Raw genomic sequence first — 18,656 nt, forward strand, 5'->3', positions numbered from 1 at the left:
GAAAATGAATGTAGAATTAGGAGAAAGCCTTTATTTTGGTTCAAAGTGTTTTAGTATTCTTCCCCTTCTCTTTCACAGAATAATCTCTTTGCCTTTGGGTTCCTGCAGTTTCATTGTGCCTCTTTATATAAAGGATGCATATTTTTTATTAATTCTGAAAAAATTTTGGTCATTATCTAGATATTGCCTTTCCTCATTTTTTCTGGAACTAATTTTACTAGGTATTATTAGACCATCTTTTTTTTTTTTTTTCATGACCTTTAATGTATATTTTATGTGTAAAAGAAAAAAGATAAAGGGCCAAAAAAAAAAAAAAGTCATTCCTGTACCGTATTCTATATAGTTTCCTCAGTTGTGTCTTGCAGTTCACTTTTATCTTCAGCCATACCTAATGTGCTGTTTAGTCATTTGTTTTTCTTTTTTAAAAAACAAATTAAATATAATTTGTAGAACTATTGGTTCTCTTTTAAAATTTTATGTTTTTCATAGTGTCTTATTCTTTCTGCACTATTTGTTTCCATTTCAATTTTAAGAATTTCAGAACCTTTAACATACATTTTAATGTCTTTAGTCATTTAATAGATTCATTTATGCTGTCTTATTTTCTGAAATTCTTAGATGCTAAATTTCCTGAATACTTTTTTTTTTTTAATTGTCGTTGTGATGTGCAGTAAGCTTGGGTGGAAGATACACATGTTGGTAACTTTTGCACATTTAGCAGTCCCAATGAAATAATCGTGTAGCAAAATATGTATTGTTAACAGTATTCTAGTATTTGATGGAGAGCAAAACAGACAAGTTTCTTATTCCGGTGGAGCCTATATTCTGGTAACTGGATGCTTATTAGTTATTAATGATTACTGTTAAAATACAAGGATTAGTAGACCAAGACTCACAGGCCAAATCTGGCCCACAGCCTGTGGCCTATGAATTAGAGTGCGTGTGTGCGTGTTCAGTTGGTCAGTCGCGTCTTACTCTTTGCAACCCTATTGACCGTAACTTGCCAGACTCTTCTGTCCATGGGATTTCCCAGGCAAGAATGCTGGAGTGGGTTGCTGTTTCCTCCTCTAGGGGATCTTCCTGAACCAGGGATCAAACCTGGGTCTCCCACATTGCAGACAGATTCTTTACCACTCAGCCATCAGGGAAGCCCATATTAAAGCAGTTAGAATATCAGATTTTAGGTCTACATATAACTATAGGATGGTTGTGAGAATTCTGAGACTTTGTAATCCACCTAGGGCTTTTCATGTGGACTCTTTGCGACCTGTGAACTGTAGCCCGCTAGCCTCCTCTGTCCATGGGATTCTCCAGGCAAAAATACTGAGTGGGTTGCCATGCTCTCCTCCAGGGGATCTTGCAGACCCAGGAATCAAACCCATGTCTCTTACCATCTCTGCACTGGCAAGTGGGTTCTTTGCCACTAGTGCCACCTGGAAACTGAGGGTTAGAGGGGAAGGAAAATTAAAGTTTTGGGGGGGTCTTTAGACTGAATTGGGGCTTCCTGCATAGCTCAGTTGGTAAAGAATCTTCCTGCAATGCAGGAGACCCTGGTTCGATTCCTGGCTCGGGAAGATCTCCTGGAGAAAGGCTAGACTACCCACTCCAGTATTCTGGCCTGGAGAATTCCATGGACTGTATGGTATAGTCCATGGGTTGCAGAGTCACACAGGACTGAGCAGCTTTCACTTTCACTTTTAGACTGAATAATAGTAGTACTCTAATCCATGAGATGGTCATAAATGGCTCGAACTTTACTTGTTTACACCTTTTCTCCCAATAATTTGATGTAGATTACCAAGAATATGAGTAAAATGAAAGAAAATAAAAATTATTTATTACATAAAGAAAAGTAGATGTGCCATGCATCTGAAAGAATTTGTATATTGTATTTTAATTCCACAGATATCTCTAAATTTTTTGGCGGCTTTAATTGTGTACTGTAGGTTTGTAACTGTGTGAAAAGAGAATCTTTTACAAATTTACACCCTGTGATTCTCCTATGGGGTGACATTCCCCCTGCCCCCATCCCCTGCAAGCTACTTTCTAAGTGTAGCAGATAGTAAGGGCCCTTTCCTAAGGCAATGTAACAATACACTAAATGTTTTTCATGAGTTATCTGCAGAACTGAAAGTACTGTTTGTCTTATTGCTGACGGTATATAGCTTTTGATAGTAACCTGTCGGTAGCAGAATTGGGAAATTTAAGAATTTGTCTTATGCAAATCTTGCTTTAATGATGAACTTTGAGTTGTCTATTGCTGTGCCTAAATATTTTCTTAAAAAGGAAATTTGAAAATGTTTTAGCACTTAGTTAAGAGATATGGTTGAATTTGCTAAGTGCCTGTATATTGAGTAAGATAATTTTTTATCTCTAGGATTAGCTTTCTACATTTATTAACATATAAAGAAATTTTTATTCCTTTGATTTTGAGATGTTATGATTTTCAGTGTTATCTTGAAATAACATAGCTTGGGTTTGTCTCTTCTGGTTAAGAATTAATATCTATAATTATATTTCCATAATTTATAGTATTTATATTTCTGCAAAATGAAAGTTGCTAAGTCATGTCTGACTCTTTATGACCCCATGGACTGTAGCCTGCCAGGCTCCTCTGTCCATGGAGTCTCCAGGCAGCAACACTGGAGTGGGTAGCCATTCCCTTCTCCAGGGGGTCTTCCCAACCCAGGAATCAAACCCAGGTCTCCTGCATTGCAGGTAGATTCTTTATCATCTGAGTCACTAGGGAAGCCCACATTTCTGCAAGTAACACTATAAAAAATTCCTTATATGCAGTGTGGTATGGGAAAGCATAGAGTTTGTTGTCAGGTCAATACTTTGTTCAGATCCATTTAACTAGTTTAGGCAAGTTACTTTGCTTTCTAAGCTCAGTGATCTTTAATAACCTAGGAACAGAGTTCCCATAAAATTCACGTGATACATGGTGAAGAGATTTTGTTGGAGAAAGAACTGAAGTGGGAAATTTGAGCATATTAATCCTGTCATTCAGTTCAGTAGTGTCAAGTAATTTGCCTGATGTTTTAGGTGTAGCTTCTGAATCCCAGTCTGAAGAACTGCTGAAATGTAGAAATATGCAAATGAAGTGAGATATTGAGTATACCGTAATTATCATAATGCCTATCTATGTGTGTGTGTGCGCTCAGTTGTGTCTGACTCTTTGAGACCCTGCGGGCTGTAGCTCAGAAGGTTCCTCTGTCCATGGGGTTATCCCAGGAAGAATACTGGGGTGGGTTGCCATTTCCCCCTCCAAGGGATCTTCCTGAACCCAGGGATCGAACCCACATCTCCTCAGTCTCCTGCATTGGCAGAAGATTATTTACCACTGAGCCACCACCTCAGAAGCCAAATGCCATAAGCAGTCATTTATTTGTTGTAATTATCTGTATATGGAGGGGTGAAATTAAATGGTTAGTCTATAATGGAAATGTCTCAGAATTTTTTTCGGCATGTGCACACTGCTGTATTTATTTATTTTTGGCTGTGCTGGGTCTTCATTGCTGCACAGGGCCTTTCTCTAGTTGCGGTGAGTGAGGGCCACTCTTCATTGAGGTGCACAGGCTTGTCACTGCAGTGACTTCTCTAGTTGCCGAGCACAGGCTCTAGGCACACGGATACGGTAGTTGCAGCACATAGGCTTAGTAGTTGCCACTGCTCTAGGGCCTGCAGGCTTCAGCATTTGTGGCTCAGAGGCTCATTAGCTGTGTAGTCCCCTTTTCAGCAGTATCTGTGAAACCTGGGGACTTGTTAGAAATGCATATTCTCTGGCTCATCCCAAACCTACTCAATCAGAATAAACTGTAAGGGTTGGACACAGCAGTTTGTTTTAACAAACCATCCAGGTAATTCATCTAGATTTACTCTAAAATCTAAACTTGAACTGGAGATTGAGATGAATGGAAGCTGGATTTATAGTTGTGATTCGCCCTTGCTGTTGCTGCTGCTAAGTCGCTTCAGTCGTGTCCAACTCTGTGAGACCCCATAGATGGTAGCCCATCAGGCTCCCCCATCCCTGGGATTCTCCAGGCAAGAACACTGGAGCGGGTTGCCATTTCCTTCTCCAATGCATGAAAGTGAAAAGTGAAAGTGAAGTCGCTCAGTCGTGTCCGACTCTTCGCGACCCCATGGACTGCAGCCCACCAGGCTCCTCCATCCATGGGATTTTCCAGGCAAGAGTACTGGAGTGGGGTGCCATTGCCTTCTGCAAATTCACCCTTACTCATATATCCTCATTCAGATTTTGAGGTGTTTTAAGAAGCAGTCCATACTTAGTGGATGTTGAACTCTACTTTTGCCTCCCCAGCTCTCTGACTCTGCTGGGTGTTCAGCTTAGCTTCTCAGACTCTCATCTGCAGCTCCAGAAGTTGTATCTTCTGGAGACAGCAGGTGTCTCGGGAACATGTGAGTCTGGGCTTAGATCTCTGAGTTTCTTGTCAGTTCAGTTCAATTCAGTTCAGTCACTCAGTTGTGTCCGGCTCTTTGCAACCCAGTGAACCGCAGCACGCCAGGCCTCCCTGTCCATCACCAACTCCCAGAATTCACCCAAACCCATGTCCATCGAGTCGGTGATGCCATCCAACCATCTCATCCTCTGTCATCTCCTTCTCCTCCGGCCCTCAATCTTTCCCAGCATCAGGGTCTTTTCAAATGAGTCATTTCTTCACATCAGGTGGCCAGAGTATTGGAGTTTCAGTTTCAACGTCAGTCCTTCCAATGAATACCCAGGACTGATCTCCTTTAGGATGGACTGGTTGGATCTCCTTGCAGTCCAAGGGACTCTCAAGTCTTCTCCAACACCACAGTTCAAAAGCTGTCACTTAATTCTTCACTGCCTTGGTATCCCCCAGGTGCTTCAAACAGTTTCCTTTTTTAAAAATTTCTATTTTGTCCAGCTTTTCTAGTTTTCAGAGAGTAGAGGGAAGATTTAGCCACTTGCCTTGTCTGTCGCCATCATAAATGAAGGGGTCCAAAGTACCTGGCTGTGAAAGACCAAGAAGTAAGAAACTGTCTCAAGGAGGAGAAAGTGTTAAGCAGTGTGTTTACAATAGATCTTTTGGGGGTTTTGTAATATACATATGCCTGAAAACAAAAACAGTCCTGGCACAATGAACTCCTCACAAAAAGACTTTTTTGGTGGGAAAAAATGTGGTTTTTTTGTTAGGGAATTTTTAGGTTTCTATGGAAATGATTGGTGAAGAGAAGGTTATCTATTTTCTTGTAAAAAAAGTAAAATTTAAAATACTAGACTGCTGTTTAAAAAACAATGTAAAAGTAGATAAGAGTGATTTTTAAAATGTTTTTGGACTTTTTTCTTAACTGCAAAGTGATGGTTATTGGTATATTTGTATTAATATTTTCAAGTATTAAGATATGAAGACTTTATCTCAGTTTCTGTGTTTATATAGAAACTTTGCTGCTAAAGCCATAGTCCTTGTACCGTGACAGCTAACTGCTGTCCTGTCCTACAGGTGCATCGGGGCCTGTTACGCAGGGGAAATGTTTATATTTTGCTTTCAAGAAAGAGCTATCTTAAGATGCTCCACCCTCATACCTTTTGTTTTTCTCATAATTTTCTCAAATATCTTCGGTGATGCTGAAATGAAAAGGAAATAATATGATAAATACCCATGTTCCTACATATTTGTGTTGTGCTTAAGGGAAAAAAAGTACTGTAGTTGAAATACTCTTAAGTCTGTGCCACTGCCACCCCTTTCCCCCATTTCCAATAGCTGGTATATTTTTACTACTTTTTTAAATAAATGGAGTTTCAAATATTTGTTGATAAATTATCTTATTTTGTCGTTTATTGACTCTAACATCTATGGATCTTTTTACAGTTAAATCGTCAATCTGAAATTGTTGCTACTAGTTCTGTTGATTCCTGGAAGACATGTGCAAGACGAAACAAGACCGAAAGTTTCAAACCTTTGAAAGGCAACGCAATTGGACTTAACATGTTGAGCAACAATAAGAAATTGAGGTATAGGCACTTCACTGTACACCCCTACAGAAAAGATAAACGGTTTGACACCAGAAACTAATTGGCCGCGTTTGGTCAATTGGCCCAACCTGTACCTTTTGTTTTCAGTTTGTCAGTAGAGCCAAGAGGTAGAATGGCCCTAGTGTGTGAATTCTTTGCTTTGAATTTTGGGAATAGGATGGATTGCAGTGATTTCTTGGTTTGGAATAAAAATGTTGAAAGGAAAATTTTGGTACACAAGGATTTCATAAAATGAACTTGCTTTCAAACAGCAAAATCTTGGTCATAAAATTAAAAGTCATATCTCCATTGGGAAATACTTTCCAGGATTATCTCCGTGTTGTTGTTGTCAGTCACTAAGTTGTGTCCAACACTTTGCCACCTCATGGACTGCAGATTACCACGCTTCCCTGTCCTTCACCATCTCCTGGAGTTTGCTCACACTCATGTCCATTGAGTCAGTGATGCCTTCCGTTCATCTCATCCTCTGTTGCCCCCTTCTCCTCCTGCCTTCAATCTTTCCCAGCATCTGGGTCTTTTCCAGTGAGTTGGCTCCTCGCATCAAGGGGCCAAAGTATTGGAGCTTCAGCTTCAGCATCAGTCCTTCGAGTGAATTTTCAGAGTTGATTTCCTTTAGGGTTGACTGGTTTGATCTCCTTGCTGTCCGAGGGACTCTTATTTATACTTCCTTATTTTCCCTTGTATTTGGAAGGATTCCATATATAAAGCAGATAAATTCCATTTTGGTTTTGAAGAATGCAAATATTTTTTCCCAAATAGTTACCTATTAATTTTGCTTATACAGTCTTTCATTGACCTGAAAGCTTTCATCTTCATATTAATAAATCAGCTTTTACCTTTTGATTCATGCTATTTGGATCTTCTAAAAAAAATAACTCCTCACTGTTAAGTCATAAAGATACTTAAGTATACATAAAGATCAGTCAGTCAGTTCAGTCACTCTGTCGTGTCCGACTCTTTGTGACCCCATGGACTACAGCATGCCAGGCCTCCCTGTCCATCTCCAACTCCCGGAGTTTACTCAAACTCATGTCCATTGAGTCAGTGATGCCATCCAACCATCACAATCTCTATCATCCCCTTCTCCTCCTGCCTTCAATCTTTCCCAACATCAGGGTCTTTTCCAGTGAGTCAATTATTTGCATCAGGTGGCCAAAGTATTTGAGTGTCAGCTTCAGCATCAGTCCTTCCAATGCATATTCAGGACTGATTTCCTTTAGGATGGACTGGTTGGATCTCCTTGCAGTCCAAGGGGCTCTCAAGAGTCTTCTCCAACACCACAGTTCAAAAGCATCAGTTCTTCGGTGCTCAGCCTTCTTTATGGTCCAACTCTCACATCCATACATGACTACTGGAAAAACCATCGCTTTGACTATATGAAGCTTTGTCAGTGACATGACATCTCTGCTTTTTAATATGCTGTCTAAATTTGCCATAGCTTTTCTTCCAAGGAGCAAGCATCTTTAAATTTCATGGCTAGTGTCACCATCCACAGTGATTTTGGAACCCAAGAAAATAAAGTCTGGGCTGTTCCCCTTTCTTTCCCCATCTGTTTGCCATGAAGTGATGGGAGCAGATGCCGTAATCTTAATTTTCTGAATGTTGAGTTTTAAGCCAGCTTTTCACCCTCCTTTTTCACCTTCATCAAGAGTCTCTTTCATTCCTCTTTGCTTTCTGCCATTAGAATGGTGTCTGAGGTTATTGATATTTCTCTCAGCAGTGTTGATTCCAACTTGTGCTTTCATCCAGCTGAGCATTTTGCTTGATGGACTCTGCATTTACGTTAAATAAGCAGGGTGACAATACACAGCCTTGATGTATTCCTTTGCCAATTTTGAACGAGTCCATTTTTCCATGTCTGGTTCTATCTGTTGTTCCTTGACCTGCATACAGATTTCTCAGGAGGTAGATAAGGTGGTCTGGTATTCCCATCTCTTGACGAATTTTCCACAATTTATTGTGATCCACACAGTCAAAGCTTTAGAGTAGTCAGTGAAGCAGAAGTAGGTGTTTTTCTGAAATTCTCTTGCTTTTTCTGTGATCCAGCAGTTGTTGGCAGTTTGTGATCTCTGGTTCTCTGCCTTTTCTACATCCAGCTGATACATCTGGAAGTTCTTGGTTCACGTACTGTTGAAGCCTAGCTTGAAGGATTTTTAGCCTTGCCTTGCTAGTGTGTGAAATGAGTGCAGTTGTATGGTAGTTTGAACATTCTTTGGTACTGCCCTTCTTTGGGATTGGAATAAAACTGACCTTTTCCCGTCCTGTGGCCACTGCTGAGTTTTCTAAATTTGCTGGCATGTTGAGTGCAGCACTTTCATAGCATCATCTTTTAGGATTTGAAATAGCTCAACTGGAATTCTATCATCTCCACTAGCTTTGTTCTTAGTAATGCTTCCTAAGGCTCACTTGACTTTTACACTCCTGGATGTCTGGCTCTAGGTGAGTGATCACACCATCGTGCTTATCTTTGTTATTAAGACCTTTTTTGTACAGTTCTTCTGTGTATTGTTGCCACGTCATCTTAGTCTTAATCTCTTCTGCTTCTATTAGATCCTTACCGTTTCAATGTCCTTTATTGAGCCCATCTTTGCATGAGCTGTTCCTTTGGTATCTCTAATTTTCTTGAAAACATCTCTAGTCTCTCTCATTCTATTGTTTTCCTCTGTTTCTTTGCATTCTTCACTTAAGAAGGCTTTCATATCTCTCAGACTCTGCATTCAGTTGGTTATATCTTTTCCTTCATTTTTTTGCCTTTTTCTTCTCCTTTTTCATGTATTTGCAAGGCCTCCTCAGAAAACTATCTTGTCTTCTTGTATTTCTTTTTTGTGGGCATGGTGTTGGTTGCCACAATGATATTAACCTCTGTCCATAGTTCTTAAGGTCTTCTATCAGATCTAATCTGTTGAATCTGTTTGTCACTTCCACTGTGTAATCGTAAGGATTTGACTTAGATCATACCTGAATGACCTAGTGGTTTTCTATGTATACTTTCTTTAAGTCTGAATTTTGCAATAAAGGAGTGCATGATCTGAGCCACAGTCAGCTCCAGATTTTGTTTTTGCTGACTATTAAATAGAGTTTCTCCATCTTCGGCTACAAAGAATAAACTCAGTCTGATTTCAGTGTTGACCATCTGGTGATGTCCATGTGTAGAGTCTTCTCTTGTGTTGTTTGAAGAGTATGTTTGCTATGACCAATGAGTTCTCTTGGCAAAACTTTCAATTAGGGACTCCTTTTATTTTCTTTCTTTTTTTTTTTTTTCCTTAAGATTTCTTATTCCCCTTTTCATCTAGATATCATTCATCTTTCCTAGTTGTCATAGTGAACCACTGTTACTGATATGATTGGTCTATTGCATATCCCAGAAATAGGATTGAGATCACGGTTTTATTTTTACTTTCTCAGTTTATAGTCAATTGAGAAACATAAAGGCTAACTAATTTTCAAGTCAGTGGAGAGTCAAAAGTAGAATTTAGCACTTTTAATTTTTTTTATAATTAACACTTATTATTATTTTGGCACATAAGGAAGCTTTGTGTATTCATAGTATATAGTTTAAAAGCTTTTTTCCCCTCAATGGATATTCTTACATAGAGAATAAGAAGAAATATATCTGGATTAATTTGCAGGAAATATTGCAGTGTGAAATACACATTTAGGATTCCTCATTTCTGTTCTAACGTTCTACTCTTTACCTTCTTTAATGAACTGGATTGGAAACATTTTGGAGACAAATTCAGAAAGTGGAAACTTTGGAAAACTTAACATGGGCAGTGGGTTTATGTATAAAAAAGTTTTTATAAGTGATTAAGTTTTTTGTGTGTGTCCTCAGATTTTAAAGGATGTATTTTTCTTATGTATATATAATTTTCCCGTTTACTTTATTCTTTGTTTCTTGACTCTGCAGTGAAAATACACAAAATACATCATTATGCTCTGGAACTGTAAGACGTTTTCCTCATGCTAATGCACAGATAGCGGTAGTAAAAACAGCAGCCCAAAGGTAAGGATTCTAATTACCATTGTTTAGTATATAGTCTATGAGGTGGCTAAGAGTCGGACACAACTGAGCGCTTTCACTTTGACTTTTCACTTTCATGCATTGGAGAAGGCAATGGCAGCCCACTCCAGTGTTCTTGCCTGGAGAATCCCAGGGATGGGGGAGCCTGGTGGGCTGCCGTCTATAGGGTCGCACAGAGTCAGACACAACTGAAGCGACTGAGCAGCAGCAGCAGTATATACTTGTCATCCTCTTTAATAAGAGTTGGTCACTGCCTTTTTTAAAAAGAACCTTTTTCCTTACTTTCTAGAACTTCACTGCTTCGTTGTCTCTAAAGAGAGACTCATGTTTCTGATATAATTCATGCCCTACAATTTTATTATTTTACACCTACTTTTAAATAAATCGCAGTCTGTAAATAGAGGTATTTTAAGTAAAAGCCATTCTGTTGGATTATATTCCTGTTAAATTAAGCTGATTTGTACATTTAACAGAGAAGTCTTCAGCTGGTAGTTTAGTTCTGATGAGTAAAACTATAGTTTTTACTTGACTTTCTCTGTAAGGTTTATGGGATTTCATAGTATCAAAGTAAATCACATTGTTAGTTTTAAATGAGAAATTTCTGTGTTTTCATTAATATGACTTCTCATTGATCATGAAAGTACTACTTGAATCTTGAAATAGTGCAAGGGATAGTGTGATAGTTGATGTTCTTAAATGCTTTTGAGGTTTCTCATAACCATTTTTGGATGGTAATGAAGTTTCAGTTGAATTTCAATTCTTAGTCAATTTCAGCTGACAAAAAAATTTTTAGGCTCCAACAATTACAAAATAATTTATCTCTTTATTTCTTGCATTTTGAATAATTGCATTAAATTTTTATAGCTAGTAAAACTTAAAGGATTTTTTAATATGTGCTAGATGTTCATTTTAAAATATGTACTAGATGTTTTTCTTCAGTTTTTAGACTCCTGATCTAGACTGCTCTTCCTTGAGAAAATGTGTCCTGACTCTTACCCTTGCTGTATTTGCTATAACATACAGTTTCAACTTAAAAACCTTAAAATTTTCTCATACTTTAGCACAATAAGAAAATCTTTTCTTTGCCTAAATATTTTTCATAGTTTTAATGTAAGATGTTTTAGAAATTCAGCTAAAAAAATGGACAAATTACTGTACATACCAAAAAATTGACTTGCCTTACACAACAAGCTCTGCGGCCTACACGTAGCACAACATGAGAAGAAACAATAAAAGGAAAGTAATTGAGGGAAAGGAAGACGTTTAGAAGGATAGACACATTGTTTCTAATATACAGATCACATTGATATAATTCATCACTGTGAAAAATCTACTTTCTATTCTGAAAGAGGTGTAAGTTGAAATACTAATTTATAATCAAGTGATATATTCTACAACCAAAATTATTACTGGTTTAGAAGTTATCTATTAGTTTAGAATTATTTACACTATACCTTATTCTCCCCATTTCACCTTTCTTCATTGGTAATGTTAAAAATTGATTTCAGTTTGGAAATTGGCTTGTGTTTTTTTAAAATTCTATGTCATGGCACCTCTTATACCTTGCCATGTATAAGGTACACATTACCTTCTACATTACACTTCTGTATAAAAAATTAGTTTCTGTTAATAGGAGTGGTATTTATTAGTAAAATAATGTTTCTTAGAACAATAAAAAAAACCTGATTTAATTTGTATTTAAAAAACAATCCTGAGTGAAAATACAAGTGAAGGACAAGTAGGGGCATTAAGGAAAGCTGTGAAGTGTCATGTCTACAGGACAGATTCTCCTTACGTTTGTCTCTCATAAAATAAATATTTCTTAGTGCTACTGCAGTGTGACTGTCATTAAAAAGATTTTGACTTGCAAACACCAGTCATTGAGAGTTTTCCCAATTTCCTTCCTTCAAAAGTTTTGAGTGATTTTATGCTATATACCTGTGGCTCAGTGGGTAAAGAATCCACCTGCAGTACAGGAGACAGAGGGGATGCAGGTTCATTCCCTGGGTTGGGAAGATCCCCTGGAGGAGAAAATGGCAACCCACTCCAGTATTCTTGCCTGGAAAATCCCATGGACAGAGGAGCCTGGTGAGCTACAGTCCAAAGGGTTGCAAAGAGTGGAACACGATTAAGCACGCAGGATGCTACATGCACGTACCTACATACATAGGTTTAGAGTAGTCAAAGACGAGTATGACAGTTCCAAGCTCAAGTTTGGTTAGGGTAGAAGACGGAGTAACAAGTGAGCAAATGTTAACCTGGTGAGTACAGTGTAGCAATATGCAAAGTATGTGTAGTACTATTTATAGCAGTGAAAAATTCACAAAGGAAGTATTAAAGAAGCTTTTGAGTGTTTTAGCTATAAGAGAACACTCCATGGGGTAGGAACCACATCTTCAATAGACATGAAAAAAACCTTCACCCAAGATGATAGCTAGCAAACTTTTGGTTTTAATTAGTGTAATGTTGGCACAATTGTCAGGCCTCAGATGTGTAAAAGCACACTGGCTTTTACAGTTTCACCTAATTTTTCTTATTTTTTCACCTCTGCATTTGAAATTAAAGACAGTATCACTACTTGGTAATTCACACACATAATCGATACCTCCTGGGGTGAGTGGTGTACCTTGTCTTTTAAGTAAATCAGACCTGCATTTTGAATAATTTGTAAGATATTGAAATAAGTACATCACACCTTTTTAATCTGAAAGAAAGGAGTGTTAAAGTATGAGATCAGATTACTGTTTGGAGGATATGGGTGCAGTCTGGTTTCTTACTGCTATTCCAAATGTTAATTCATATTTAAAAGGTAGGTTGTTTATATACTAATTGTGATGGAGATAGTATAGAAAAAAATGCAGAAAATTAAAAATCTTTATAACTGTACCATCTCTACTCCTAACTTTACCAGACTTGGAAAAAGAGCTTATTTATTGATTTATGTTTTGTTTACATTTTTGCCTTTTTTTTTTTTTAAGGCTAGATAGAAAGACTTAAAAGGACTCTAGGGGAACATGAATGTTTACAAAAGCATATATAATTCATAAATGGGAAAATGGGCTCCTGGAATAAGCAAGATTTCAGTATTAATGAAAAGTACCACTTTGACCAAATGGAAGTCCAAAATCAAGTCATAGATAGCAGAATCAGTCAGCTTGTTTTCTTTTTAAATTTTAAGAGCAGAAGTAGTCCAAAAGGAACATTAAATCAACAGTTTTAGGAAGTCTTACATTACCAATAATGGCTTCCTGTCTCATTTTTTAACAGCTTTATTACTTCTTTTATTCTTTCTTTCTCTCTCTCTTTCTTTCAATATATAAGCTCTTCTACGGCAGGGCTTGATAATAAACACATATTAGGGTGAGGAGTATTGGAAAACTACCATAACTCAGAAGTTAAATATCATAGAAAATGCATTTTTTTCAAGTGTAAGAGACGTGAACATGAATGTATATATTTTTGGGTTTTGTTTTCTTCTGACTCCTTTGGTTTATTGGAAAGAACCAAGCCCATTTCTACTGTGTCTTCTACCTCTTTCTTTTACTGTCTGTGGTACTGAACTCTTTTGACAACAGTGAGAACTCTGGGCACAACAGTATAGAGTAGGAGATGACTAGATGAGGTGTTAATGCCCAAGTTTTGGTTTCCATTTTACTTTTCCTGAAATGCAACACCATAAGAAGTAAATGCAAAAGGACAGACAGATTGAGCTTCTATGTTTATATTTTGTTTCAGTTTAATAGGTTTATGACAGATAATTTTCCTTCATTTTTCTGTCATTTGTCCAATATAAATTTATCTTTCACAGATTGTTACATTTTTTAAATAACAAAAGTAAAATTTCAAATATGATATTCATGTAAGTTTGTAATAATTCTTTTCCTTATTGTTAAAAAAATTTTTTTAAAGAGATAAGTGTTCCTTTTCAATGTTGTTTATGTAAAACCAACTTACCATATTATTTTTTCTTAATTTGCCAGGACTGAATGGATATTTTACTTGTATGCTTCACATGATAGGAATTCAGGAGTTAATATGGGGACTCAGAGATTTTTGTTAACTATGTTTTGCTTACAGTTCTGAATATTTAGTTTTCTTTGTAATAGGAATAATTGCAGAATGTGACTCTTATTCTTAATTGAGGGTTTTATAAAAAGCTTGAGTAATTGATGTTGATAGCTTTTAAAATTTTCCATGAACTGTGGAAAAGGTTGGACCTTTTATACTTTTGACTTTTGATTAGAGGCCACGATTTTAAGTCCCAGGATTTTTTCTAGTGTCTCCAGCCATATAGTATACTTGTATTTAATATAAAGCTTTTGTGGAAAAGTTTCAACCTTAAATTTTTATTTTCTTCTTTTTGCTCAGAAGCAAATACAGTTGGACTTCTGTATCTGGAGGTTGCACATCTGTGGATACAACCAACCACAGATTAAACAATATTCAAGGAAAAAATTCCAGAAAGTTCCCAAAACCAAAACTTGAATTTGCTGGTGCTTGCAACTGTTTATATAACATTTACATTGTATTAGGTACTATAAGTAATTTAGAAATGATTTGCTATATATGGGAGGAAACACCATACCCTTTTATGTAAGGGACATGAGTACCCACTATTTCGGTATCTGCATGGGGTCCTAGAACCCATCCCATACAGATAACCAAGGAACTACTGTAATCACTCCTGATAACAGAATTGGGACCTCTAAAAATTGTATAGCTTTTAGAAAATTGTTTTGTTCCTTGGAGACTATTGCTGTAACCACTCTAAATAACACATGTCCTAAAATGTTGTATCATTAAATAAAGCTCTTTTAAGTATTTTTTGATCTTTATACATCCTTTTTTCTTCTTTAAATATGTTTAGATATAAATTAATTTCTGTACTGACAAAAATGGAAAACCAATTTACATATCTGAGAGGATTGAAAGCACTAGTATATAACATATGTGATGTATTTAAAACAAGTAAATCATAGTTTTGCCTTATTGACTGCACTTACTAAAACTATAGTGATATATCAAAAATGAGGTCTTGCCTCTTACATCTTTTTTCTTTTTCATGTTTTAAGCAGTCTGGACCAAAAGGAAAGGTAAGCTTAATACTGATGAAATTAGAGCATGGATACAACGATAAAATATCATATTATTTATATGCTTTGAAAAGTCACTGAATTAGAGTTCATCATTAAGCTTATTAATTATTTTAATAAAAGGAAACATAGCACAACATGATATTTGATTTACGTGAGTAATATTTCACCATAATTCTCAACATACATTTTTCCATGGATGATGATTATATATTTATACTGATGTGTAACTACTTTAAATAAAGTATTTCAGGATCTTAGTAGTAAAATTATTTTCAGTTATGTAATATAAATATTTCTTGTTGTATTTTAGTGATAATATTTTTGCTTAGTGCTTTATTAGAGTGAGGTGAAAAATTGAGTAGAATACCTTAAGCTTAGAGTTAAAACTCTATTCTGACCCAGAATTTTGTGACAGAATTTTATGATCCTTCTTTGTTCCCTTTGTAGTAATTCTAGCAGACACATCATCCTTTAGCAGAAATGTTGAGTAATATAACGAAAATAACATAGAAACAAGTTTTTAAGAACACATTTCTTTGAATAGTGAAATGATTGTAGTTGTTTTGAAGCAAATACCCTTAAGGATAGCTCTCTCCTCAGTGTGTATATGTGGAAATTTTTGTGCATGTACGTATCTTTTTTTCTTGCTTCCCTGAATCTCAGGAACCTTTTATGAATTCTCCCCTCCCAAAACAGGTAAACAACCCTTGTATTAAGCCAATACTTTTGTGTTATTGGTGACGGTCAAAAGAAGGGACATTCTATACTTTGATTTAATTGTGTGACTTTGACGCTATACTTTTGTTTAAAGGTGTAGAGGAAGCAAAGAGGACAACTTACAGTGTTTTATAGAATGCTGTATATTCCATCTTACTTCATGAACACCAAGTTTCTGAGCTATAAAGGTGATTCTGTCAGCAAAAGATTTAGGCATATTATTTTATAATTCTGAAGTACATCACAGTTCTTATATGTTTTAAATGAATGGGTTGTGCAGATATTTTATTACCTATCTCCTGGAAAAGAAAATTTATTCTTCTATTTCTCATTGAGTAAATTATTATTTCTTGTCAGATACAGGTTTTATGTCTTTTAAATTTTTAGCTCATAAGTGACTCATTTTGGAGAGAAGACCATTTATAAGATATTTTTAATAAAATTGCTGAAGAATATACATTAAGTAACTATACAGTCACACATGAACCAGACTGTTGTTTTATAGAAATAAACATTCCTTCCTATGTGTTATAGTAGATAAAATGCAGGTATTGTTATATTATCAGAATAGTATAGAGCTTAGATTATTCTCTTTCTCCCAATAGCTTTGGAGGGTTAAACTGATTTTTTTCCCCACTGTTTTGGCTTCTTAGGCATATTTCTGTTGTGGAAATTTATTCACTGATACATTCAGCAAATGTTTTAGTGACTCTATGTGCCAAGGCACTCTTCTAGGAGCAGACAGAAATCCCTACCCTCTTGGAGCTTATAGTCTTGTTGGAATAATACTGGAATAGGAATCAAAAGGTATAGAATTAAGTAACCAGTGTTACCATATAAGTTACTCTAAAATGGAAATAATGATATTTGCCCAATTTTGAAGGAGATTTGTGAAGAACAAATGAGACGATTATTTGAAAGTGACGTATATTCTGTGAAGTTTGAAATATCTGGAATAGATACTGAAATTCTTTGTCTTTTGTACCGACATTACTGCCAGGGACTAGCATAACGTAGCAGGTATTTATAAAATACATAAATACACTGGAGTGCTTTATTTAGCACCTTTGTTACTGTTAGGTTCAATTTAGTCCGTTAATCCTTTGGATTCTTACCTAAAATTATTTTATCTTTGTCAGAGTTAAGCTGAGAAATTTTCTGTCAGTAGATTTTACTCTGGAACTTTTTTTTCCGCATAAGCCTTTTCCCCTCTCTTCTTACAAGCAAAGTCACATCTTTTTTTCTGACCTTTGAAGAGCAATAGAAAATCTTTTATCTTTATCCCTTACATATGAAGGACTACAAATCGCTGAACTAAATGATTGCTTTACAAGAGGATAGCTCATCTAATAAACTGAAAGATAGGGAGTTGTGGAAAGTTAAACTATATACTGGGCACAATGAGGTATATTTTAGGGTTAAAACCAAGCTGGAATAAGTAATAAGCAATGATTCTAAGGTCCAGAGCTTTCAAACTTAAAAAAATTGCTGCCATTTTTCTTTGTTGTGAGTGACATTGGTGACTTAAGTGACTTCTTGTCTGACTCTGGGACAGTGGTTATGAATACAGTGTACATGCTGACACCAGCAACCTGGAATACTTAATCTGGTATTAGAACTTTTTTCCCCTCCTCTGTAAATAGACTGTGACCCATTATGAAATGAGCACATAGTAATTTCAAAAGTTTTAAAAATATTTTATTATAACTAGTATGTTCATATTATATAGAATTTTGAAATAACAGGTACAAAGGTGAAAAGAATGTAGTAAAAGAATATATGTGAAACACTAGACATGTTTACTTAAATATGGGGTTTGTTTGAAAAGACAACTGTTATAATGAAATATTTTATAATTTTTAAGTTCTTAAAATAGAAAATACATCATTAGCATCTTTATACATTTCTTTTACAATATTTTTTCCTGTGTCCTTTAAATATATCTAACAGGGAGTCATAGTAAAAATACAGCTGCATATTCTGAATTTTGGCTTCTAAAAATGATTTTTAAATCCCATGGACGGAGGAGCCTGATAGGCTGCAGTCCATGGGGTCGCGACACGACTGAGCGACTTCACTTTCACTTTTCACGCATTGAAGAAGGAAATGGCAACCCACTCCAGTATTCTTGTCTGGAGAATCTCAGGGACAGAGAAGCCTAGTGGGCTGCCGTCTATGGGGTCACACAGAGTTGGACACGACTGAAGTGACATAGCAGCAGTAGCAGTAGCAAAAATGATTTTTAATGATCACATAATAGCTTGTCCTACAGATATACATAATTTATTTACCCATTGGCCCATGTCTGGTTGTTTTTCACTGTTATATATGATACATTAATGAACAACTTTGTATATAAATTTCTAAGTATGTCTCTTAAGATAAATCTCTGGGAAGGATTCTTTACAACTATTTTTAATGCTCTTGATAGGTACTTCCAAATTGTTTTGCAGACTAGTGGTACCAGTTTATATTAGCCTTATAAAATACTATCTTGATATCTGAGGAATAAGAGTATAGCAAGATGCTAGATTGTAAGACTAATACTAATTAAGTTTTTTTAATTCACTCATCATTTGAAGTATATATTGAAAAGATCAAAATTTCATTCATAGTAGAAACTAAAATATTCAATAATAAAATTAATGATGTATAGCTCCCTTATAAATATACCTAAAGAACCTGATTTTAGGCATATATTTGGTTCCTGGTTGGTTATTTGATAGAGTTGCTCCTTAAGATAAATTTAATGGAGTTTTAGTCAGAAATCCTGTTGACTTTGTTACTTTAGGAAATTTGACCA

The 18,656-nt window shown here is 36.0% G+C and overlaps 1 protein-coding gene across 6 annotated transcripts in view; it reads left to right on the plus strand.

Annotated features, from left to right (window-relative positions):
- Window positions 1-18,656, plus strand: part of SENP6 (SUMO specific peptidase 6) — a 131,536-nt gene that overhangs the window by 41,940 nt on the left and 70,940 nt on the right. For 2 of the 6 annotated variants that reach the window (XM_027972290.3, XM_060419373.1), the window contains 3 exons: window positions 5,856-5,998; window positions 9,927-10,022; window positions 15,113-15,133. In XM_027972290.3, the coding sequence (XP_027828091.1) occupies window positions 5,856-5,998; window positions 9,927-10,022; window positions 15,113-15,133 (260 nt within the window). Of the gene's footprint in view, window positions 1-5,855; window positions 5,999-9,924; window positions 10,023-15,112; window positions 15,134-18,656 lie in introns of those variants that run through there. The other 4 variants (XM_027972291.3, XM_060419374.1, XM_042253153.2 and 1 more) reach the window with 3 other exon arrangements.

The sequence above is a fragment of the Ovis aries genome, chromosome 8, assembly GCF_016772045.2.
Source record: "Ovis aries strain OAR_USU_Benz2616 breed Rambouillet chromosome 8, ARS-UI_Ramb_v3.0, whole genome shotgun sequence".
In the NCBI taxonomy this organism is placed as follows: Eukaryota; Metazoa; Chordata; class Mammalia; order Artiodactyla; family Bovidae; genus Ovis; species Ovis aries.